This window comes from Crinia signifera, chromosome 7, assembly GCF_055691185.1.
Source record: "Crinia signifera chromosome 7, ASM5569118v1, whole genome shotgun sequence".
In the NCBI taxonomy this organism is placed as follows: Eukaryota; Metazoa; Chordata; class Amphibia; order Anura; family Myobatrachidae; genus Crinia; species Crinia signifera.
The window spans coordinates 8,436,687-8,461,563 of NC_139223.1; the positions used below are offsets into that span (position 1 = coordinate 8,436,687).

The 24,877-nt window shown below is 46.8% G+C and overlaps 2 protein-coding genes across 3 annotated transcripts in view; one reads left to right on the forward strand and one right to left on the reverse strand.

The window, feature by feature from the left end:
• The window catches only part of LOC146019740 (uncharacterized), a 781,584-nt gene that overhangs the window by 661,589 nt on the left and 95,118 nt on the right, over window positions 1–24,877 (forward strand). The gene's annotated exons all lie outside the window — the stretch shown is intronic.
• Window positions 1–24,877, reverse strand: part of LOC146019745 (3-oxoacyl-[acyl-carrier-protein] reductase FabG-like) — a 68,985-nt gene that overhangs the window by 2,745 nt on the left and 41,363 nt on the right. Inside the window, exons 5-6 of the mRNA XM_083152272.1 lie at window positions 22,726–22,795; window positions 21,438–21,474 (exon numbers count right to left, since the gene is read on the reverse strand). Coding sequence (XP_083008398.1) covers window positions 21,438–21,474; window positions 22,726–22,795 — 107 coding nt within the window. The remainder of the gene's footprint in view (window positions 1–21,437; window positions 21,475–22,725; window positions 22,796–24,877) is intronic.

Consider the following 24,877-nt stretch of genomic DNA (forward strand, 5'->3'; position numbering starts at 1 on the left):
CAGTACTGAACACTAGTAAATCTCTGAGCTATTGTTCTGCACAAGGACATAGTGTGACCCCCTGGCTAAAGGCTTTAGGCTACCACACAGGTCTGAGAGCATTCCAGCATTGTCAGCAGCATGGACTTGCCCTAGTTGTATATAATCATGGCTGCAAGAGAAGACCTCAGGGACTAAAATAGGAGTGTTGGTAGAATGCATTGTGACGCGTCAGTGACTATTGGCTCAACGCGCTATTGTTTCATAAGCAACGGAGTCTGAGGCGAGCCCATGGAACCGCAACTCATCAGCAAGGACAATGATGATCAGAAGAACACATTCCTTGGACATTATGAGCAAAACAGTGGTGAGTCGCCAGGGTCTTTGTCTTCCAATGGAAATTCCTTGCTGCTTAGACGAAACTACGGCAACCGGACTCAGTGATGTCATGGGTGACTCAGTCAGCCAGTGATGTCACCGGTGATCCGGTGCTGCATGCATTTTGATGTATATAGATGAATATAGCCATGTCAACCTTTCCCACGTCGACCTATTGTTTGTGTCGACGTGTTGACCATGTCGACCTAATGCAAGTCAACTTTTTTCATGTGTCAACCTTTTAACGGTTAGCCAATAGTGTCTGACCTGAGAATATGATTTACCAATATAAAACTCTGATACCTGATAAAAAAGAAAAAAAAGGATAAAATACCAGTGAACCGCATTATACATCCCCCTGAAAATAACGTGGAACGCATATAGAGCACGGCACAGAACGGACCCTCTATGAAAGAGAAGGTCCGCAGTGGAACGCAGAGAACTTCCGGCTCTAATGTAAATGGACCGCAAGGAAGTTCCGGCAGCGGCACAAGGCGGAACACTATGTGAAAAGGAGAGCCCGCCGGGGAACATACACGGTGGTGGAATGCAAAGGTCTTCCGGCGCCAACGTCATCTGGAATGCAAGGAAGTTCCGATGGATGGCGCCGAATGGGGAAATAGTGCAGTAGCGTGCAGTAGCGTGCACATTGTAATTATGGACACCTGAAAGAGAGTGCTCATTGTAAAAGATGGGTTTAGAATCCGGTGGGAAAGGGAATATGTTAGAAGTTAGAAATCCATGTCTGGCAATAGGTCTGGTTTTTTAATTTGTACATGTGTGTATAAATACCCTGGTCTGGGGATAAGTCTCTATGCCTTGATAAAGGACTCATAGTCTGAAACGCGTTGGCAGAGGGGACTGGAATGCACCAGGATTGGAATGCTCACAGCAAGCATCCAGGGACGCCTGTGGTTGGTCATCTTATGCTCTGTTTGTCTGCTTTCGCATAGTAGACCATTTCATCCGGTGAGAGTCCATTGTTTACACCCAATTGTTTTACGTTGTATTGTTTTGAATATTAAAAAAAACGTATTTCACCATTCTGGACATCTATCTCTCTGGTTTCTCTATGTGGAACAACTTGGAGAGAATTGAAGCATCCTTTGGAGTCATATCACTCCCTCAAACCAAAGTGTGAACAGTCCACCATTCATTTAGCGGACCACAGCACAGGGTACAGTTTTCACCATATAAAAACCTATGATTGGTAGAAACTGAATCTCGAAGTTATCACACCATATGTGGTTTCTTTTTTCCCTCTTTTACGTTACATGAGCAACGAATAGAAATATTTTTGAAGAAGTAACATCGGGATACATGAAGAAGGGAGTGCTTGAAAATACTGTTGGTATTCTTTTTTACATTTGTACAGTGTCTGACCTATTCACTGTAAACCTAATGACCCATGGCCGATGTTAGCCCCTGGGCTGTGCAGTCAATCGCCATGCTGCCATCTTTTGGTTCGCAGTGGCTGCACGTGATGTCATGTAACCGCCGCAGCCTCCCCTGCAAACGGTCTGCGCATGCCTGTGTTGTCTGCAGAGGCGTAACTAGATATTCGGAGGCCCCATAGCAAAAGTTTGTAAGGGCCCCCTGTTTAGCAACTGATGGTGATAAATGTATGCAAAACATATTAGTTTGACAGCAAAGATGGGCCCCCTTCAGCTCTGGGCCCCATAGCAGCTGCACCCCCTGCACCTATGGTAGTTACGCCCCTGGTTGTCTGCACTGTGCCCACACAATGCAGCATCGCATTTTTCTGATTGCAACCACATAGCTATTTATCGATTTTGGGAAATGAGTGGGCCAAGCTGAGTTAGGCCCATAGACAGCAACCTATGTACTGTGACATTCTCTCTGCCAAATAGGTGCCAGCTCCTTTGCCAAGTTACAGTATACAAAGACATCATTATCACTCTTAGAAGGTGACCGGATCTTCATACAATGCTGGAACAGACACCAGGCGAATAGTCCGCAGCAATAGCCCCATCAGCTTCGGGAAAGACACAGGGCGCATTTACTGTAGGATTGCATATGCAATGTGATATATCATAACGGTGCTGTAATATGTGATCGTATCGCTGGTATCTGTGTTCCTGCAGGGACATTGGCTCGGCCGGATGTCAGGGGCTCGGCCGGATGTCAGGGGCTCGGGCGGATGTCAGGGGCTCGGGCGGAAGTCGGGGGCTCGGGCGGATGTCGGGGGCTCGGGCGGATGTCGGGGGCTCGGGCGGATGTCAGGGGCTCGGGCGGAAGTCGGGGGCTCGGGCGGAAGTCGGGGGCTCGGGCGGATGTCGGGGGCTCGGGCGGATGTCAGGGGCTCGGACAGATGTCGGGGAATCGGCCGGATGTCAGGGGCGTGGCCGGATGTCAGGAACGCGGCCGGATGTCAGGGGCTTGGGGCGGATGTCGGGGGCTCGGGCGGATGTCGGGGGACCCGATGCTTTCCGATATTGATACAGAGGCCAATGAGAGACGCAGCTGCAGGAGGTGCGGGAGCGGTCGCAGCAGGGCTCGTAGATTGCTACGTCTTACATTGGGGCGATAATTAATATTTGCGGCTAACGTGTGTTTTTAGGGGAATTAGCCGCAAATATTCAGTAGTAAATGGGCCCCAAAGTCATTAAACTCCTCTGAAATACAGTAACTTTGCTTACAGATATAATGACTGAAAGGGTTAATTGATCAGGGATACATAGTCATAAGTTATATAGAGCTTTGCTGGCTAACTGCTAATCTTTATCTCTGCATCAGGAGTAGACAGCATTAACTGCAGGGATCTTACCTGAGAGATATATCCCAATTAATGGCTCAGTTACAGAACTCTCCCCAGTCAGCTAATGCCGGGTGTTATCCTCTAACTACTTGTAATTAGCACATTACTGCTCGTAATGTTACCTACCCAGTGCACCACCTGCACACATTCAGCTGAACGGACTTAGGGCCTTATTCTAGTTCACTCAAATTCCTTCTCAGATGGACAAAACCATGTGCACTGCAGGTGGGGCAGATGAAACATGTGCAGGGAGAGTTAAATTTGAGTGGGGTTTGTACTTCAAACTGATATCTATATTGCAGTGTAAAAATAAAGCAGCCAGTATTTACTCTGCACAGAAACAAAAGAACACCCAAATCTAATTATCTCTGCACATGTTACATCTGCCCCACTTGCAGTGCACATGGTTTTGCCTATTTGAGAAGGAGTTTGCCTCTAAGAGTGAACTAGAATAAGGCCCTTATTGTGATTGTCACGGACCCACCGGTCGCCTGCTCCGATACGTCAATCTGAGCAGCGCCGGCCGTGACTGGGGTTCACTCAGGACACTCGGGTCCTTTCCTTGAGGTACACTGCCACCAGCCAAAACCTGATTTTAGCGCCTGAAACTGCGCAAGGGGCGGCTTGGCTCGCCCCTGACCACACAATACAAGATAACAATGGTAACGTTTTCCAGCCGTTCTCTTCCGAGGCTAATGAGTCTTAGGAACACAGAACCAGAACTGGGAATATGTATTATTTATTCCTAGAAATACTACAGAGCTTTAGACAAAAATAGTTACAAGATTTTACAGTGATTTTAAAAGTACACACGAGTTTTAAATGCAATTTCAAAAATAAAAAGGGAAAAAAGACAGAACCTATCTTACACTTAAATACAGATCCTGACGTGGGGGGATCCTCCACAAGAAATCTCTCGTCGCCTACAGCCTGTTTTGCTAGACCCCCAGGTAGTGACTCTGAACTATAGGGAGAAGGGTCTTGTTATACCTTGCAGGCTCCCTCATCCCTCCCACCCTTGGGATTCCACTCTTTCCATGCTGAAGGAATGTGGAAGGTCCCTGGCAATGTACAGTCTGCTGTTTTCAAAGTGATTGATCCTCTTTCCTTGCATAGCAGACCCACTGATAAGAGATGTGAAGGAAGAGGACAAACTCTAACCTCTTCTTCTGGACCATGGTTTATGAGGGCTCAGATCTTATCTTACATCCTAACTCCGGAGGAGTCCACAGATGTCACACTGAGGAAATACAGGCCTCAAACTAAAACCAGGGTCACCTACAGTTTACATACAAGACATGTCCTGATTCCAATACTCACAGGAGACATAACTATTACACCAATAACAGACATACATTGATTGAACAGATAATCAGAACAGGAGGCATACGTTAATTTGATCGATCACCTGATCTGATCGTTACACCTCCCCCTTTTAAAATGGCGCACAGAGGTGGTGACCCACGTCACCATCTCCTCAGTGCGCTATTCACTACATCACCTGGACAGGTAGCAGTGGTCTCTGTGCTGAGACAGACTGCCACTGATTCTGCGGGATCTGTACTAACACTTCACTATACTTGACGTCTGTCATGGCACCACCTGACGCCATAGCCGTGGCTAGGGTGGGCAATGGGCATAGTCCCTGTCCCTCTCGCAGGAGATGGCAAACTAAAAGCACACAGGTGTCCTCGAACCCATAGTCTGTGAGCACACTGATATAGTGGGAGCTGTGTCCATCCCGGCTGATATTGACACAGCCCACCACAGCTGTGCGTCGGACTCCTGGGCACGGATTCTCCCCTGCAGCTGGCAGTTTGGCCTTACTCACTGAGATCAGTACCAGACCATTCCGCCACACCCCAAACGGCCATCCCCCTGGGACTCGTAACTCGGCACGTTTAACTATACCACAGGTGTGGGGCATTCTCCCAGCACTATATACAGACTTAAACATGTCTTCCCAGCACCTCTCCTGAGCTGACTGACCCCCCCTCCCCTTCACTGGGGGGAAGGTCCACTCACTCAACACCTCACACCTCATCCTTTTGTGAGGAGATTCGCCCTCTGTGTCTGTGTGTGTGAATTGTGAAGGGGGGCACGTTTCTGCAAGGGGGAATACCAGCAGGTCCTTGTCCCCTGTCTTGGGAACATCCCAGCTCAGCTTTTCTGAGGTTAATGGAGCTGAGTTTACCTGTGCTTCACGGGCCCTCCCACCCTTCTGGTTACACACAGCAGCTTCCCTACTAGCCACTGGCTCTATTCCTGACACAACCCTCTCACTGTACCCAGGGGTATCTTTCCCACTTCCCAGGTATGGGGCAGCCTGTGCAGGGTCGATTCTCAGTTCTGCGTGGAAAGCCAAGCTTTCCATGGCAGTCCAGGACACCTTCCTGAGCCTGACCTTCCCTCCCTGACCCGCAGGTTCTGTGGCTGGGGTGGTGCCACTGAGGTTCTCAGGAGAGGCATCCGTTATCCAGTGATGCTGGAAAAATGCACTCTCTGGAGGATTCTCAGTGTCTGGAGGGAACCCCTGCTGTGTTCCTGTATATGTGTTTGTGTGTCTACAGGAAGGAGGGGGGTTTGAGGGGAAAGCTGCAGTACGGGACACTCTCTCCCTATCTGACAGTTCTACAGTGCACACAGGGCCCACCGGGTCACTTATTATACCTGGTACCACAGTTCCCACAGTAGCGCAAGACATCACATTATCAACAGCAACATCAATATCATAACCTGGGGAGACATCCTGCAATACCTGCAAATTAGCCTGTGCATCTTCCACAACACATGGGGCCCATCCTGCTGGCTTACAATTGCACCATGGCAAAAACTCTATATCTGGGTCCCATTGTCTCTGAGCAGGAATGGGGTTATCTGAGCATGTTGTCACCAGTAACTTATTGGCAGGTACATGCGCTGCCTGCAACCAACTCAGATCGGTCAGTTAGCGACCCCATGCCCGATGTCACAACCAGACATCACTGGAGGAACAGGGTTAACTTCTAGCACAGCAACCTTAATGACATCACCATCAGCACTCCTACCACTGGTGAGTGAGGGTGTCTCATTCCCAACTAGATTAGGGCATTCATTTAACCCCACAAACTGGCAAGGAGTACCCACTATACCTGTCTCTAACTCACCCTCCACCTGTACCGAAGGTACGGCACTATCGCAGATCATCCCAGGGGCTTCACACAAAATAACAACATTGCAATGTTCAGCATGGTTACATACTACCTGAGATGCATCATATGGTTCAGAAGGGTTAGCGACAGATATGTGTGGAGTTAATAAAAGTCCCACATCAGTAGTCCCACACATACTTGTGTGCATACAGTCAGAAAGTCCCATTCCTATTTCCGACATAGTCTCTCCCCTGCATACTTTCACTATGCAGCCAGCCGCTTCCGGCAACAAATCTGGAGCAACGGGAGGGAACATGCTGCTCACATCTTCCAGCAGTTTAAACTGGACCTTGTGATGTGAGGTCTCTGGAACAGGTTCCACACCGATTGTAGCAGGCCCGGGTACCATGTCCATGAGGGAAACCCTGGTAGGCTGTGTCGTTGGTTCCATAGCTGGTGATAGAAGCTGTTCCAGGCGATTCCTTTCAGCATCTGCCCAGCGGCACTGCTCTTTCCACCATGGAGTATCGAGCTTTTTACAATCATAAGCATATTGCTGCGCTATTTCAAAACAGTCCGTCAGGTCTCTCAGCAGTAACCAAGGAGTCGCATCGGGACCCCAGGTTAGAAACTCACCGCGATACATGCCGAAAACATTGCGCTCATCATTTCGTGCACGGGTGAGCCGCTTGATCATCTCCCAGCGGGAATTGTTGGGGCAGGAGATACCTTGCAGCTGACATTCTGTAGTGAGTTCTTCTGGGCTCATAAGCCTAAACGGATAATCATCACCATATGGGTCAGAATACTCACTGGGCTCTGCTGGTGCTGTAGGGGATTGGTACTCTGCAGTCTCCCTGACTGCCATACATCCTACAGCCTCCCAGGTGCTAGCGGAGATGTCACCTCTCTGAGCATCGGCTGTAGTGTCCAGGGCCAGCTCATTATTCACAACCAAGCTGACACTCACTTGGCTTCCTCTGTCTGCTTCCAAGACAGGGAACTGTGCATGACGCGGTCCGGTGAAATTCGCGTCAGCGGTCATTTGGGACCTCTGTCCCTTGTTAGGCTCCCCATGATTGATAACAGAGTCCACATCATGATCCAACACATTATTTACTTCTGCAGACAGTAAAAGTTCAGTACGAAGCCCATCTCCTGCTAACTCAGTAGCCACGGCAGATAAAGTCTCACGTAAAGGTTCGCCATCATGATGCCCTGTATCATCCTCCACTGGTTCACCAACAGCGATCAGCCCCCTGAGCCTCACCAGTTCCAACTGGTACTCACGCTCGGCATGACGCTCTGTAGCCTCTCGTACGGCTTTGCGCTCCTCAGCCTCTCGTCTGGCTTTGCACTCCGCAGCCTCTCTGTCGACAATGCCTTGGCAGAACTGCACCAGCTGCAAAGCGAATACGGGGTTCACATTCTTAATTTGCCTGATAACAGCTAGAAGGTCGCTCGGCAGTGTAGACTTGCTGGGTCCAGCAGAAGTGTTTGACCCTGGCGCGAAATCGTTGGTAAGGTCCAGTGCTGACTGAGCCCCTGGGGTAGGATTGTCCATGGACTGGTTTCCTCCAGCAGCTAGAGTCCGATCGGCATCCACGAGTGCCTGAATCATACGTTTTCTACTCTGGCCAGACCAAGGGATATTCCTCCGAACACACACGACCGCCAGGTCATCTCTCCTCATCTGCTGGTAATCAGCCATCCTGAGTCTCACACTTGTCAAATAAAATGATAGGAAAGAAAAACAAGAGAAGGAAGGGGAACAGAAATTGCACTCACTGTGTGACTTTTAAAACTATAGTAAAGCTCTGAGTTCTGATTCTGGTGATGTGGGTATTTCTCACAAAATTCTACCCACACTCACTTAAGTTCTTAAAGAGAAAAATGAATTCTCCACCCCACCGCTTGCCGCCAAATGTCACGGACCCACCGGTCGCCTGCTCCGATACGTCAATCTGAGCAGCGCCGGCCGTGACTGGGGTTCACTCAGGACACTCGGGTCCTTTCCTTGAGGTACACTGCCACCAGCCAAAACCTGATTTTAGCGCCTGAAACTGTGCAAGGGGCGGCTTGGCTCGCCCCTGACCACACAATACAAGATAACAATGGTAACGTTTTCCAGCCGTTCTCTTCCGAGGCTAATGAGTCTTAGGAACACAGAACCAGAACTGGGAATATGTATTATTTATTCCTAGAAATACTACAGAGCTTTAGACAAAAATAGTTACAAGATTTTACAGTGATTTTAAAAGTACACACGAGTTTTAAATGCAATTTCAAAAATAAAAAGGGAAAAAAGACAGAACCTATCTTACACTTAAATACAGATCCTGACGTGGGGGGGTCCTCCACAAGAAATCTCTCGTCGCCTACAGCCTGTTTTGCTAGACCCCCAGGTAGTGACTCTGAACTATAGGGAGAAGGGTCTTGTTATACCTTGCAGGCTCCCTCATCCCTCCCACCCTTGGGATTCCACTCTTTCCATGCTGAAGGAATGTGGAAGGTCCCTGGCAATGTACAGTCTGCTGTTTTCAAAGTGATTGATCCTCTTTCCTTGCATAGCAGACCCACTGATAAGAGATGTGAAGGAAGAGGACAAACTCTAACCTCTTCTTCTGGACCATGGTTTATGAGGGCTCAGATCTTATCTTACATCCTAACTCCGGAGGAGTCCACAGATGTCACACTGAGGAAATACAGGCCTCAAACTAAAACCAGGGTCACCTACAGTTTACATACAAGACATGTCCTGATTCCAATACTCACAGGAGACATAACTATTACACCAATAACAGACATACATTGATTGAACAGATAATCAGAACAGGAGGCATACGTTAATTTGATCGATCACCTGATCTGATCGTTACAGTGATAATGGGAGAAATCAGCGAAAGTTCAGAAACTTGCTTGTAGATAAAAACCCTAGATATCTTTATGTGGGCGGGGAAATCACTGCAGGTGATCCAATCAGCTTTTCTCCCTCTAACACCACACTTATATGGCCTACACACATGCCGATATTAAGGCATTTTCTAAGCGATTTTGCTTAGTTTGGCAAAGTCGCTTAGAAAATGCCCTCACATCGGTGTATGTGTGGGGGCTATATCGACAACAATGCACATCCCCGCGTGTCTTTGTCGCTGGCCGAGATTGATGAACAGTGTTCATCAATATCGGCATCGGCAGGGTTCTCCCACTGGAGAACACTGGCGCTGTCTGCTCGCTTAGCACACAGAGCTGACCGCTCGCTCTGTGTGTGGGCTGTCAGCTCTGTGTGCTATGCGATAGCGGCGCAGCACAGCCCGACCTAGCACAGTTAGGTCGCCCTACACACATCGGCATGTGTACACACATCGCCCTACACACATAGGCCAGTATTCAAGGCCCCCCGATTCACCATTTCTTTGGCAGGGCCGAAAAGGGGCGTGGCTATGTAAATGAGGGTGCAGCTTATGCAAATTAGTCCGTGCCCCCGTTTTCGGACGCAAACACAGCGTCTATTCTGTCAGATTCGGGGGGGACTCCCAACTGCCCCCCGCAGTGGGACACTGCCGGCTGCAGGAGGGACGCGGGAACATCCCCAAAAACCGGGGCTTTCCCGCGTTTAGCAGGACAGTTGGGAGGTATGGAATCGGGCAGTTTTCACTCCTTGCAGTAATTTTTTTTTAACACTAAAAATCTGACTCACCCTATTCAATGTTCACTGGTCACCGAAAGCGAATGGCGGCCAGTTCTCCGTTTCAAGTCGCTGGTGTATTTCAATGTGGTTTTCGCCGAGAGTGTATTCAATGCTCAAATGGAGAACTGCTTTCTCCCTGATTTTTGCCATGATTCACCGTATTGCATTCAACATCTTTTTAAGGTGAACTGGAAAGTGATCTTTTAAAAAATCGGATTTTTTTTCTGTGATGGGGCGTGCTATTTTTATTCATGTGCCTGAAGCACATTAATATATATTTAATGTTTACTTATTTATTTTTGACATTTTTTTTTTACACATTCGCCAGCAGGGGGCTGAAGCCGGGAGCCGCTCATTAGATATTTATATATTCACTTCACTCTGGTCCCAGCTTGTTACGTGCGGGACCAGAGGAGCGGCCAGTGCCGGTGCTAGAGTGTCCGGCGCCCTCCTGCAAACCATACATTTTGGGCCCTTTCACATTGCAACAAGCTGCAGCCCGATTGTGGGAGTGTATGCAACCTGCGATCCTATGGAGGATCTCTGGTGCATGTACATGTATGCATACACCATCTCAGTGCTGTGTCTGCAAAATGTTGCAGGTACTAAAGGTGCCCATACACGCTGCGAGAATTGCATACATTATGTGCTAGATCGCATCGCACGGCATGCATGCAATGTGTGTGCAATGCGATCCGAAAGCAGTACAAAAAGTATGTGCAGCACTAGTGACTGAGGGGGACAGGAGGGGAGAGAAGGAGGAGACGGAAGAAGAGGGGAGGAGATAGAGGGGCCGGAGTGTTGAGGACTGGCAGTGGCACTGGCACAGCACACTGAGAAGAGGGAAGGAAGGGGAGGCGGCGCTGCTGGCCGTTCATCACAACTGACAGGCGCAGGGAGCAATGGGTAGGGGGCGGATCCGGACATGACATGTCATCCAGGCATTTACAGACAGCGCTACATGCCTCAGCACAAGTGTCCGTGAGGAAGAGGGGGCAGGTCGCAGGAGGAGGACAGTGTGTGCGCGGTGCAGGGAGCTGCTCAGCCTCTCCATACTGCCGCCCGCTGTCAGACAGGTGCTATGGGTGGTGTGCAGGAGGCAGTGACAGTGAGGGCTGAGGCAGCTTTAGCAGAGCAGGGAGGGAGACAGCGCCTTTTCAGCATGGCGCCTCCCTGCTTTGCAGGAGCTGCTGAGTGGGTAGCGCCGGCACTGGGAGCGGCTTCGGACCCCTGTCCTGTGCCAGCATTCCCGGGGGGGGGGGGCAGCCTCTGCTCCCTGCGGCATTCGCTACAGAGGTTAAAATTCGCCAGTAGGAGGAGCAGCGAGCCCCTGCTGCATTGAATAGGGTGACAGGGAGGGCTGGCAGCAAATGCCAACCTCGCACTTAACTGCGCCAATGCATCTCTACTGCTGAACTTTCCATCAGTGACTGAAGGAGACTATGCAGTATTTCCAGTTTTGTATATATATAGTAGGAGGCTAAGTGTTATAAGCGACCAACTGTAGAATTGTGGAATTAGCGCAAATCTGGGAATTTTGTGTTTATATATATATATATATATATATATATATATATAGAGAGAGGAAAAAAGAGGGAACAGGGGGGCGCCCAATAGTGCAATATCGTTTTATTTTTAAAAAGACACAAATATAAAATCACATAGTCACTCTATGTACAAGACTCGTACCCAGTTATACGTCTGGAGTGGGCTGGTTTCCACTGGCAAAATCAGCATACACAACGTCTCCGCTACAGACTGGTTAAACTCATGGGACCTCTGCAAGTTTAACCAGTCTGTAGCGGAGACGTTGTGTATGCTGATTTTGCCAGTGGAAATGGTTTGAAACTAGTGGTAACCAGCCCACTCCAGACGTATAACTCGGTACGAGTCTTGTACATAGAGTGACTATGTGATTTTATATTTGTGTCTTTTTAAAAATAAAACGATATTGCACTATTGGGCGCCCCCCTGTTCCCTCTTTTTTTCCCAGAATCCATCAGGTGCCTTTGGATAGGGCCCTTTTGCAGTGGGGAGCAGCGGTCCAAGAGAAAAAAAAGGACAAGTGCACTAACATTTTTTGCTATCTGGAGAGCATTATAGCCCTGAAAAGGACTAACTAAAAGCAGGTGTCAGCGCTCCATATCCCAAAAAAACGATTTTATATATATATATATATAACAGACTCTTGTTTCGCGCCACTTATTTGTTTGATATTATACTCTGGCTGCTGTACTTACAAGAACCCCTGTTGGATGGGGGAAAGAAGAATATGGATAGCAGTTGTAAGTTGGCGCCCTTTTTTAGGCCTTTAAGTACTGGGTCTCTATTAGCCTTTGTTGAATTGTAACATGGATAAAGGTAAAGTCCAAAACTTTGTAAATATTTATTAAAAAGTCTTTAACCCCTTCCTGACGCAGCCAGTTTTTGCCTTCCTGACCGAGCCCTTTTTTTCAAATCTGACATGTATCACTTAAGTGGGGATAACTTTTTTTTGCTTTTACTTATCCCAGTGATTTTGAGATTGTTTTCTCGTGACACATTGTACTTCAAATTAGTGGTAAATTTGGGTCGATACAGTCTGTGTTTTTTTGTGAAAAATACCAAAATGTCGTAAAAAAATGGAAAATTTAGCAATTTGCAAAATGTTAAATTTTCTGCTTGTGAGACAAATAATCATACCACTCAAAATAGTTAATAACTAACATAGACCATATGTCTACTTTATGTTTCCATCATTATTTCAACTTCCTTTTAATTTTTTTGGACACTAGGAGGTTTACAATATGAATAGCAAATTTTCAAAGTTCAGTTCTGATGTGACTTTGAGGGACTTGTATGTGAGACACCCCCATAAATGATGCCATTTCAAAAACTGCACCCCTCACAGTATTCAAAACAGCATTTTGGAAGTTTGTTAACCCTTTAGGTGTTTCACAGGAATTAAAACAAAGTGTAGGTGAAATTTCAAAATTTCATTTTTTTTGCAGATTTGCAATTTTAATACATTTTTCTAAGGAACACAGTAGATTTTACTAGAGAAATGTGACTAAAAATTGATTCCCCCAATTCTTTTGTTTTCATAAATATCCTATATGTGGCCCTAGTGTGCACGTTGACCAAACCACAGGCTTCATAATAGAAGGAGCACCTACTTGATTTTGGAGCCTCCTTTTTATGAGATTATTTTTTAGGCACCATGTAGGTTTCTAGGCACCATAAGATGCTAAAAGTTAGGAACCCCCCCACAAGTGACCCCATTTTGCAAACTACACCCCTCAGGGAATTCATCTAGGGGTATAGTGTACATTTCAAACCCCCAGGGGTTTTACCAATTGTGGTACAACTGGGCAGTAAAAATAAAAAATTAATTTTTTTACACAAAAATGCAGTTCTGGCTCAAAATTTTTCATTTTCACAAGGAATGAAGGAGACAAAGCACCCCAAAATCTGTGCCCCAATTTCTCCCGAGTACGGCAATGCCTCACATGTGACCAAAAAATACCATTTGGGTGCATGGCAGGACTCAGAAGGGAAGGAGTGATTTTTGGATTTTGCAGCTCAGATTCTGGTGGAATGTTGGTGGGTGCTATGTTGCATTAGCAAGACCCCCGAAGCACCATTACAGTGGAACCCCCCCACAAGTGACCCCATTTTGCAAACTACACCCCTCAGGGAATTCATCTAGGGGTATAGTGTACATTTCAAACCCCCAGGGGTTTCACCAATTTTGATACAACTGGGATGTGCAAATGAAAAATTACATTTTTTACACAAAAATGCAGTTCTGGCTCAAAATTTTTCATTTTCACAAGGAATGAAGGAGACAAAGCACCCCAAAATCTGTGCCCCAATTTCTCCCGAGTATGGCAATGCCTCACATGTGACCAAAAAATACCAGTTGGGTGCATGGCAGGACTCAGAAGGGAAGGAGTGATTTTTGGATTTTGCAGCTCAGATTCTGGTGGAATTTTGGTGGGTGCTATGTCGCATTAGCAAGACCCCCGAAGCACCAATACAGTGGAAGCCCCCCACAAGTGACCCCATTTTGCAAACTACACCCCTCTGGGAATTCATCTAGGGGTATAATGTACATTTCAAACCCCCAGGGGTTTCACCAATTGTGGTACAACTGGGCAGTGAAAATGAAAAATTACATTTTTTACACAAAAATGCAGTTCTGGCTCAAAATTTTTCATTTTCATAAGGTATGAAGGAGAAAAAGCACCCCAAAATCTGTGCCCCAATTTCTCCCGAGTATGGCAATGCCTCACATGTGACCAAAAAATACCATTTGGGTGCATGGCAGGACTCAGAAGGGAAGGAGTGATATTTGGATTTTGCAGCACAGATTCTGGTGGAATTTTGGTGGGTGCTATGTCGCATTAGCAAGACCCCCAAAGCACCAATACAGTGGAACCCCCCCACAAGTGACCCCATTTTGCAAACAACACCCCTCAGGGAATTCATCTAGGGGTATAGTGTACATTTCAAACCCCCAGGGGTTTCACCAATTTTGATACAACTGGGCTGTGCAAATGAAAAATTACATTTTTTTACACAAAAATGCAGTTCTGGCTCAAAATTTTTCATTTTCATAAGGTATGAAGGAGAAAAAGCACCCCGAAATCTGTGCCCCAATTTCTCCCGAGTACGGCAATGCCTCACATGTGACCAAAAAATACCAGTTGGGTGCATGGCAGGACTCAGAAGGGAAGGAGTGATTTTTGGATTTTGCTGCTCAGATTCTGGTGGAATTTTGGTGGGTGCTATGTCGCATTAGCAAGACCCCCGAAGCACCAATACAGTGGAACCCCCCCACAAGTGACCCCATTTTGCAAACTACACCCCTCTGGGAATTCATCTAGGAGTATAATGTACATTTTAAACCCCCAGGGGTTTCACCAATTGTGGTACAACTGGGCAGTGAAAATGAAAAATTAAATTTTTTACACAAAAATGCAGTTCTGGCTCAAAATTTTTCATTTTCACAAGGAATGAAGGAGACAAAGCACCCCAAAATCTGTGCCCCAATTTCTCCCGAGTACGGCAATGCCTCATGTGTGACCAAAAAATGGCAGGACTCAGAAGGGAAGGAGTGATATTTGGATTTTGCAGCACAGATTCTGGTGGAATGTTGGTGGGTGCTATGTCGCATTAGCAAGACCCCCAAAGCACCAATACAGTGGAACCCCCCCACAAATGACCCCATTTTGCAAACTACACCCCTCAGGGAATTCATCTAGGGGTATAGTGTACATTTCAAACCCCCAGGGGTTTCACCAATTTTGATACAACTGGGCAGTGAAAATGAAAAATTACATTTTTTTACACAAAAATGCAGTTATGGCTCAAAATTTTTCATTTTCAGAAGGTATGAAGGAGAAAAAGCACCCCAAAATCTGTGCCCCAATTTCTCCCGAGTACGGCAATGCCTCACATGTGACCAAAAAATACCAGTTGGGTGCATGGCAGGACTCAGAAGGGAAGGAGTGATTTTTGGATTTTGCGGCTCAGATTCTGGTGGAATGAATGGTGGGTGCTATGTGGCATTAGCAAGACCCCCGAAGCACGGTGAAATTATGAACCTAATAATCCATAGATGTGTGGTATATTTTAAAACACTCCTTTATACATAGGCCGGGTTTGTCGGGGCAAGTGTCACACTGGAAAATAGTTTGCTTTCTTATTCCCTTTTTATAGCAAACTTTGCACCTTTTTTGTGTCCTGCCCTTTTTTCCAGTGGAGGGGATTTCATCAGGAAAATGCTGCCCTGGTACAATACGGGGGCCAGTACTAGAAGTACTGGGGCCCTCTGCCTGCTGGTTCCCAAATATTAGGCCCTTTATGACTTCCTCTTGAAAGTGCATAAATGTCCCCCTCTGGCTGGTAGAACGGAATAGCACGTAAGCGTTATACAGTGCCATCTGGATGATATACACGGCCAGCTTCTTGTACCAGATTTTTGTTTTCCGCAGGGCACTGTACGGCTTCAGTACCTGATCTGAAAGATCCACTCCGCCCATGTACCTATTGTAATCCAGGATACAATTAGGTTTTGAGGTGTGGGTACTGGTACCTCGTACAGGGACGGAGGTGGTACTGTCTCCGTGAATTGTTGTCAGTATAAGGACATCCCTCTTGTCCTTATATTTGACCAACAACATATTTTCGGTGCATATTTCCCTGCTTTCACCCCTTCTCATTACTTGGGCAATGTGCGTTTTTGGGAGGCCTCTTTGGTTCTTGCGCACAGTACCGCAAGCTGCTGTACCTCTTGAACCAAGGGCCTTAAACAGGGGGATGCTGGTGTAAAAGTTATCCACATAGAGGTGATAACCTTTATCCAGGAAGGGGTGCACTAAATCCCAGACAATTTTTCCACTTACACCTACGAGGGAGGGGGGGCATTCTGGCGGTTCAATTCTTGAATCCTTCCCTTCATATACCCTAAACCTGTGAGTGTACCCTGAGGTGCTTTCACACAGCTTATACATTTTTATGCCATACCTTGCCCTCTTACTGGGAAGGTACTGGCGGAATTTAACCCTTCCTTTAAAATGTATAAGGGACTCGTCTATGCAAATGAATTTATCTGGGATGTACATCTCTTCAAATTTGGCACTGAAGTGATCAATGACCGGCCTGACTTTGAATAGCCGGTCAAAGGTGGGATCATCTCTGGGTGGGCACTGTGCATTATCGTTGTAATGCAAAAATTTAAGGATTAACTCAAAACGAGTCCGGGTCATGGCCATACGGTAAAGTGGGGTGCTGTACAGAACATCTGTACTCCAATATTTCCTAATTTCTGGCTTTTTTACTATGCCCATATGAAACACCAGACCCCAAAACGTCATCATCTCTACTGCATCTACAGGGGTCCACCTAGCAAATGATGACGTGGGGTTTTGAGCAATAAACTGCTGGGCATATAAATTAGTTTGGTCCACCATTAAATTTATAAAATCATCAGAGAAAAATAATTTGAAAGTCAATTTCTCTGAGACCTGTGGAATCAAATTGGATTCCTGGGATGGCCAAAAACTCAGGAACCTGGGGCTCAAAATTGTCTGGTGGTGGGGTCCATACGAGATCAATTATTGGGGGGGGGGTCTCAGCTGCTCTACGGGGGCGTCTTTGAGGGGGTCCCTCATCACTAGAGGAGGAAGAGGAGCTTAAGATGAATCCTTCAAATTCCCCGCTTGCCTCACTGGCTGTGTCAGAGTCAGAGGCAAGCATGGCATATGCCTCCTCCGCTGAATACATTCTTCTGGATGACTGGGATGACATTTGGGATGACATTTGGGATGCCATTTTTATTTTTATGTTTCTGGTAGTGAAATGTTTCAACACGTGTATAGTGTAGGGGGGGTACAAACTTTATTTCAATGTAGTATGTAGTGTGTAGTGTGTATGTAGTGCAAAAAAAAAAAAAAAGGTCCTGCGCCAAAAATTGAGCACAGATGTTGGTCAGTAACGTCCGTCACTGAACAGCACTCAAAGGCAACAGGAATTTGATCAAAAAAAAATTAAAAAAAGACCCCACAGCACCCTCAAAAAAAAAAAAAAAAGGTGATCAGTGATGCGACACTGATTACCAGTGAGGGGCAGCAGGTGCACAACCTTTGGTGCAACTGGCAGGTATAAATATAAAAAAAACCTCTGCACCCCCAAAAAGTTGCTGATCACCTCAGATATAGTGATCAGCACAAAAGGGGGGGGCAGCAGACACAAAATATAGCACTCTCTATCACTCTCTGTCACTATCTCTCTCTATCTCTCACTATCTATCACTATCTATCACTCTATGACACTGCAGCAGCAGCACTGACAGTTATATATATAAAAAATAACCCCTGCACCCCCAAAAAGTTGCTGGGGGTGCACAAAAGGGGGGCAGCAGAAACAAAATATAGCACTCTCTATCACTCTCTGTCACTATCTCTCTCTATCTCTCTCTATCTCTCTCTATCTATCACTCTATGACACTGCAGCAGCAGCACTGACAGTTATATATATAAAAAATAACCCCTGCACCCCCAAAAAGTTGCTGGGGGTGCACAAAAGGGGGGCAGCAGACACAAAATATAGCACTTTCTATCACTATCTTCTCTATCTCTCACTATCTATCACTCTATGACACTGCAGCAGCAGCACTGACAGGTATATATATAAAAAAAAACCTGCGCCCCCAAAAAGTTGCTGATCAGTTAATTTATACTGATCAGCACAAAAGGGGGGGGCAGCAGTCAGTTGCACACGCAGTACAGCTGTATATATATAAAAAATATATAGCACAATCTGTCACTATCTCTCTATCTCTCTATATCTCTCTATCTCTCTATCTATAACTCTATCACACTGCAGCAGCACAAAATATAGCACTCTCTGTCACTAGCCCTCTCTATCTCTCTCTATCTCTCTATCTATAACTCAAACACACTGCAGCAGCACAACACAGGAAGTCACAAGAAGTAACAAGATCCAGGAACGCTACAAGCAGTGATCAGGTAAGTGTTTGCAAGGATCAGGTCAGTATATCGCGGCAGATAGGCACGGTGACCGCACTGCACGCAATTCCAGACCGGAATGGCGTCTGCAGTGCAGTCACCGTTAGTTTAAATCACCCTCCATGGCTGTGATTGGTTCATCGGTCCGTCTAACCAATCACGGCCTTTGGGGGCGGGTGGGGTGAGGTGGGGTGACACCAGTGTCACCCTTACACCCCGTGGTGATTGGTGCTGTACTTTACAGCACCAATCACCACCGATCCCTGTGTCACCGGCGAACGTTATTCGCCGGTGACACAGAAAACGCTGTAATTGGCTGTTAACACTGAACAGCCAATCACAGCGATCGCCGACGGGGGGGCGGCATCGCAGCCCCCCCTGGGCATGCAGGGACATCAGACATGTTTAAACTGTCACCGCGTCTATAGACGCGGTGACAGTTTAAAGCCATGACGTACATTTACGCCATGTGTCGGGAAGTACATCCCGGCCATGACGTAAATGTACGTCAAATGTCGGGAAGGGGTTAAAACCACTTGGCAGTGGTGAATATTCCAGATCATAAAAAGTTTTTCACATTAGCAAACAGATGATGCCAACGCGTTTCGTCCCTGCAAGGGACTTCATCAGGGGTTTGCGAACTTTTTAGAAACAATTTCCACAAATCTCGTATGTGGGATAAATCCCCAACCAGGAATAGATAGATACACTCTTATTGGAAGACTCTCATCGAGTAGTCAATACTGGATCCAGGACTCGCTATTTCTTGTGAAGTTTATGTCGGTGAATTTGCAGCCAGATAGCTTTAAGGGTTTAGCTGGTTGGAGAGTTCCTCCTATATGATTATCTCCAGTATGGGATTGGTTGCATTAATAAGACATATTTTCAGTGAACATCATCTGTCAATAAAATCAATTATAACCCGCACACAAATTGCAGTTTTTTGTTCAGCAAATGGTTCTCACTGTCCTTTTGGAGGTGTGTACCGGTGAAAGGCTCAGTGGGATATATATATATATATATATATATATAAATATATATATATATATATATATATATATATATATATATATATATATATATATATATATAGTGGGGGGGGGGGGGGAAACACCAGCACTCCAGGAACAGACAATAGGGACAATGACCGAGGTGCTGTGTCAGGGACGGTATGTAGACGGGGGTGGAAGACACTGCACTCAAACGGATTTGACTCAAAAAAATACACCACACAAGGGGGTCTCTGGTCGACGTTTCGGCTGGGTGAGAGGACCTGTGAAGTGTATTTCACATCTTAGTAAATTTCCCCCTTAGGGAGAAATTTACTAAGAATACAAATACGACTGCATATGGCTGTTTTTTTATGAGGACATGTTATTTAAATTATATTTTACTACTACACAGGATCGGATGCCTATGGCTAAAGAAAACACAAGGCGCACCCATATCACAATGGCAGAGTTCTGTTTGCCTTTTCCATACAGTATGAAGCACCGTGATGACGTTAGGAGATACCAGAAGTTAGAGATCAGAGAAACCCCTACGGCCACTAGTGACAGAAACTAAGTGACGGTCTCATATTCACCTGTGGGGAAGATTCTCTGACCTGAAATATCTGCAAAATTGCACGTTTTAAAATGAAACTGCTCTGTGAGCGTGAGACAGGATGTAATGTGTGTGCTGTCAGAGGGAGAGAAGCTGATTGGATCACCTGGAGGGAGAGAAGCTGATTGGATCACCTGCAGTGATTTCCCCGCCCACAGAAAAATATCCAAGGTTTTTTTCTACAGGTTTTTATCTCTGAAACTTTTTCCTTATTTCGGTGTATTGATGTTTCAGGGGTTAGTGGGCGGTGAGGGAGTTACCGGCAGCTCCTTATTTCTACCTTACAAGCCCCAGGTAATGGCTTATTGATACACCTGGTAAATGTTATGTTAAGTTGGTCCTGATTCTGATTACATCGCTGCCCCAAATGTCCGCACAGGGGTGCGATGTTTTACCTCTGCGCATGTGCAGATGCTTGGTGCGAGCGGGCACGGCAATCTGCTTGCTTGTCATCCTGTTCACTCCTAGCAGTGTGGGCAGGGGGCGTAGGTTGGTGGCATGGGGGTGTTCCCATGTAAATGCGCACATGATGTCAGTGGATGTCAGCTGCCCGCCCAGTTCCCGGACAGGGCGCTCGCTAACGGGAGACACCAGAGAGGTGTGTTACATCTGCGTGCGCTGTAGAAATCATTCAATGGTCGCCAAGCATATATACATATATATATATCTATCTATAGTATGTGCCCTTGTTCTCCTACAGAAGCATTGACTGCACCTGAGCAGCGCGGATCCTTCGCACTCCTACTGACACATTGCCAGTGAGAATAGTCATATTGCCGTAACACTGACCCAGGTAACTTCGGGTTTCTCCTGTGGAACCAAAGCTTCAGGACTCACAGCAGTAAAACGAGGTTATTGATTTCATGCGCTATTTATTGTAAGTTGTAACCTCGGCTGTTGTGTTCATCATCAGCCATTCAGTAGTTTACTGACAACACACCTCCATAAAAACATCAGCGATATCTAACTAGAGAGTCATCGGTATAAATGTCCTATTTGATTGATTATTATTATTATTATCATTTTATTTATGAGGCGCCACAAGTGTCTCGCAGCGCCGTACAAAGTAACAGTACAGGGAGACAAAACTTGGCATAACATTGAATAAATACACACTATGGGGCCCCTCTATACTACACTAAGGGGCCCCTCTATATTATACAAGGGGCCCCTCTATATTATACAAGGGGCCCCTCTATATTATACAAGGGGCCCCTCTATATTATACAAGGGGCCCCTCTATATTATACAAGGGGCCCCTCTATATTATACAAGGGGCCCCTCTATATTATACAAGGGGACCCTCTGTACTGTGACCCCCTAGGAATAAATCCATGACTAGGTTTCCTACTGTTACTCACCAGACGGCATTTACACGAACCTGCTTACTTGCCAGCTCTAAGAAGAAACACAGAGGGATTGTGTCAGCAGAGTATAGCACACATTACAGTCATGGACTCGCAGTACACGCACAACCCGTCACACTGTATACACACAGCCCGTCACACTGTACACACACACACAGTCCGTCACACAGTAGCCGCGCACAGTCCGTCACACTGTACACACACACATCCGTCACACTGTACACACACAGTCCGTCACACTGTACACACACACAGTCCGTCACACTGTACACACACAGTCCGTCACACTGTACACACACAGTCCGTCACACTGTAGCCGCGCGCAGTCCGTCACACTGTAGCCGCGCGCAGTCCGTCACACTGTAGCCGCGCGCAGTCCGTCACACTGTAGCCGCGCGCAGTCCGTCACACTGTAGCCGCGCGCAGTCCGTCACACTGTAGCCGCGCGCAGTCCGTCACACTGTAGCCGCGCGCAGTCCGTCACACTGTAGCCACGCGCAGTCCGTCACACTGTAGCCACGCGCAGTCCGTCACACTGTAGCCACGCGCAGTCCGTCACACTGTAGCCACGCGCAGTCACTCACACTGTAGTCGCGCGCAGTCACTCACACTGTAGTCACGCGCAGTCCGTCACACTGTAGCCACGAGCAGTCCGTCACACTGTAGCCACGCGCAGTCCGTCACACTGTAGTCGCGCGCAGTCACTCACACTGTAGTCGCGCGCAGTCCGTCACACTGTAGCCACGAGCAGTCCGTCACACTGTAGCCACGCGCAGTCCGTCACACTGTAGCCGCGCGCAGTCACTCATACTGTAGTCGCGCGCAGTCACTCACAGTGTACACACAGTCAGTCAGTCACACTGTACACACACACACAGTCAGTCAGTCACACTGTACACACAGTCATACTGTACACACGCACAGTCAATCACACTGTATACACATTCACAGTCCATCACACTGTACACACACACACACACACACACAGTCAGTCAGTCACACTGTACACACACACAGTCAGTCACACTGTACACACACAGTCAGTCACACTGTACACACACACAGTCAGTCACACTGTACACACACACAGTCAGTCACACTGTACACACACAGTCAGTCACACTGTACACACACAGTCAGTCACACTGTACACACACAGTCAGTCACACTGTACACACACAGTCAGTCACACTGTACACACACAGTCAGTCACACTGTACACACACAGTCAGTCACACTGTACACACACAGTCAGTCACACTGTACAGAGAGGCTGCCTTACCGAGAGCTGCACATCTGGTCAGCTGATCCACCGCAGATTTGGACATGCAGTATGCCAGGACCCCAGGGAACTAAAAGACAGTGATAGAAGCACACAGCTATGAGAAGACCATCAGATGATATGCGCTTGTAGGGATTGTAGAGAACATTACAGAGGGTACACTCATTGGGGGTTCATGTGTTCAAAATTTACAAATTGACATCCAAAAAAACCAAGAAAAACTCATTTCGGATTGGAAAGATAATCTTATAGTGTGTATTTCCCCTGCTTGCAATACAGATGTGCAGCCCCCTGAGGTTCGTATCGCAACTAAAAAAATGGCCTGTGCCGGCAGTGGCATCACTAGGGGGGGTGGAAGGTGCGGCCGGCACCTGTGTATCACCCCTCAGTAGGGTGACTTCAGGCAATTTTAATGATGCTGCTTGTAATGTATTTGGCCATAGGTCAAACAGCATATAGCCAAAATCTGCTCCATGGACCTTGTGGGAAAATCACATAGTCATAATCAGCCATAGGCAGAATGTGCTGAATTCTGATCCTTTCACAGGTGTGGGACAGAGTCCCGGGAAATAGCCAGTTACCAACCACCCACAAACGGCAACCGGCAGGTAGGAAAATAACTAGAAAAAGAAAAAAGGCTTACATAAATGAATATGTATTCAGGGCCAGACTGGACACCTGGCACTTATGGCAAATGGCAGAGGGGCTGATGGCCAGGTGGGCCGAATTCTTGCCCTCCCGCCTCCTGATCGGCGCACAGAGAGAACCACTGGACTTGCGGCGGGACCGGCGCCTCTCTCTGTATGCCGCTGTAGTCCAGGAGAGAGGGGGCATCACATGCCGCTAATCCCCTCTCTCCAGCAAGCCAGGAGAGGCAGCACACATACATGCATGCACGTGCGCGACAAAGGTCGAGCACGTGCACAAATGCCAGGGCCGATCCGGCGGCCCAGTCCGTCGCTGTATGTATCCATATAAAACTAAGAGGGAAATGTACGAAGGTGGACGATCACGGCTACAAATGTCTACAAACAGGATCATCTGTGATTGGGCCGAAAATACGGCCTGAGAACTTGGCAAATTTACTACTGCGACTTTATTTGTATTTTCCGATAGGGATGTCATTGGCATTTGGCTGCCGAGTCCCCCCCCCCCCCCCCACTTTGTATTAGTGTAAAACAAAGATGTAAAAAACAGATATTGGGTTTTGTTGTGGAACTTCAAGTCCCAGAAACCCTCCCCCCCCCCCCCCCATTTGCAGGGACTTGGCAAAATGTACGCTATTCAAATGTGATCGCAAAGCTGCTTTTGTCACGAAGTGGTCATAACCATACTGCACTGCAAGTGGGGCAGATGTAAAGCCGTGTTCACACTGCGAGACATGCCCTAGACCGACAAACGGTCAACATGCAATAAGGCGTCACTGACAAAAGTTCAAAATGTATCAAATGTTCAACATGGTTATGGTGGACACATAAAAAGTTGGACGGAAGTTTTTCACACTTTTTTACTCCTCCATGCTTTACGATCCATGGGGATAACATTGGGAATGGTAACGTGTGCTGAGAGGACGCGGGACACGTGCTGAAATGTACAAATGGATTATTTCCTGTGTCAACCTCTTGCTTATGTCAACAGTTTTCCCAGGTGCACTTGTGCAGGTCACTGTCAACCAATTTCATTTGTGTGAATTAAATGTGATTAAAGTTGGATGTTGTTAACGTCTGCCACAAGTTTGTGATTGCTAATTATAGTAAATTCTCACAATCATTATCTGAAATTCATTTCCTGTTATTGTTTGCCTTTTGTTAGCCCAGTATTAACGAGGTGGAGCTGCGATCATTAATTACTCTCAGGTTTAGCTTAATCCGTTCTGATTTTTCTGTTGATATGTTCCGGGTTACACACTGCAGGGACAAATTACACAGCGCCTCATCTGGTTATACCAGTGATAATGTGATTTCCTTCCTCCCAATGACATCACTTAGGCAAATTTTTTTTCTTCATTACACAACTAGCTGACCCGCCCGGCGTTGCCTGGGAAAGCCTGGCGGTTCTTTTATTTCCAAAATTGCTGAAAAATGTCATCTCACAGTATGCTGTGCCAAAGACCTAAGATTGGAATTTGTTATAGATTCCACCATAATGTTAG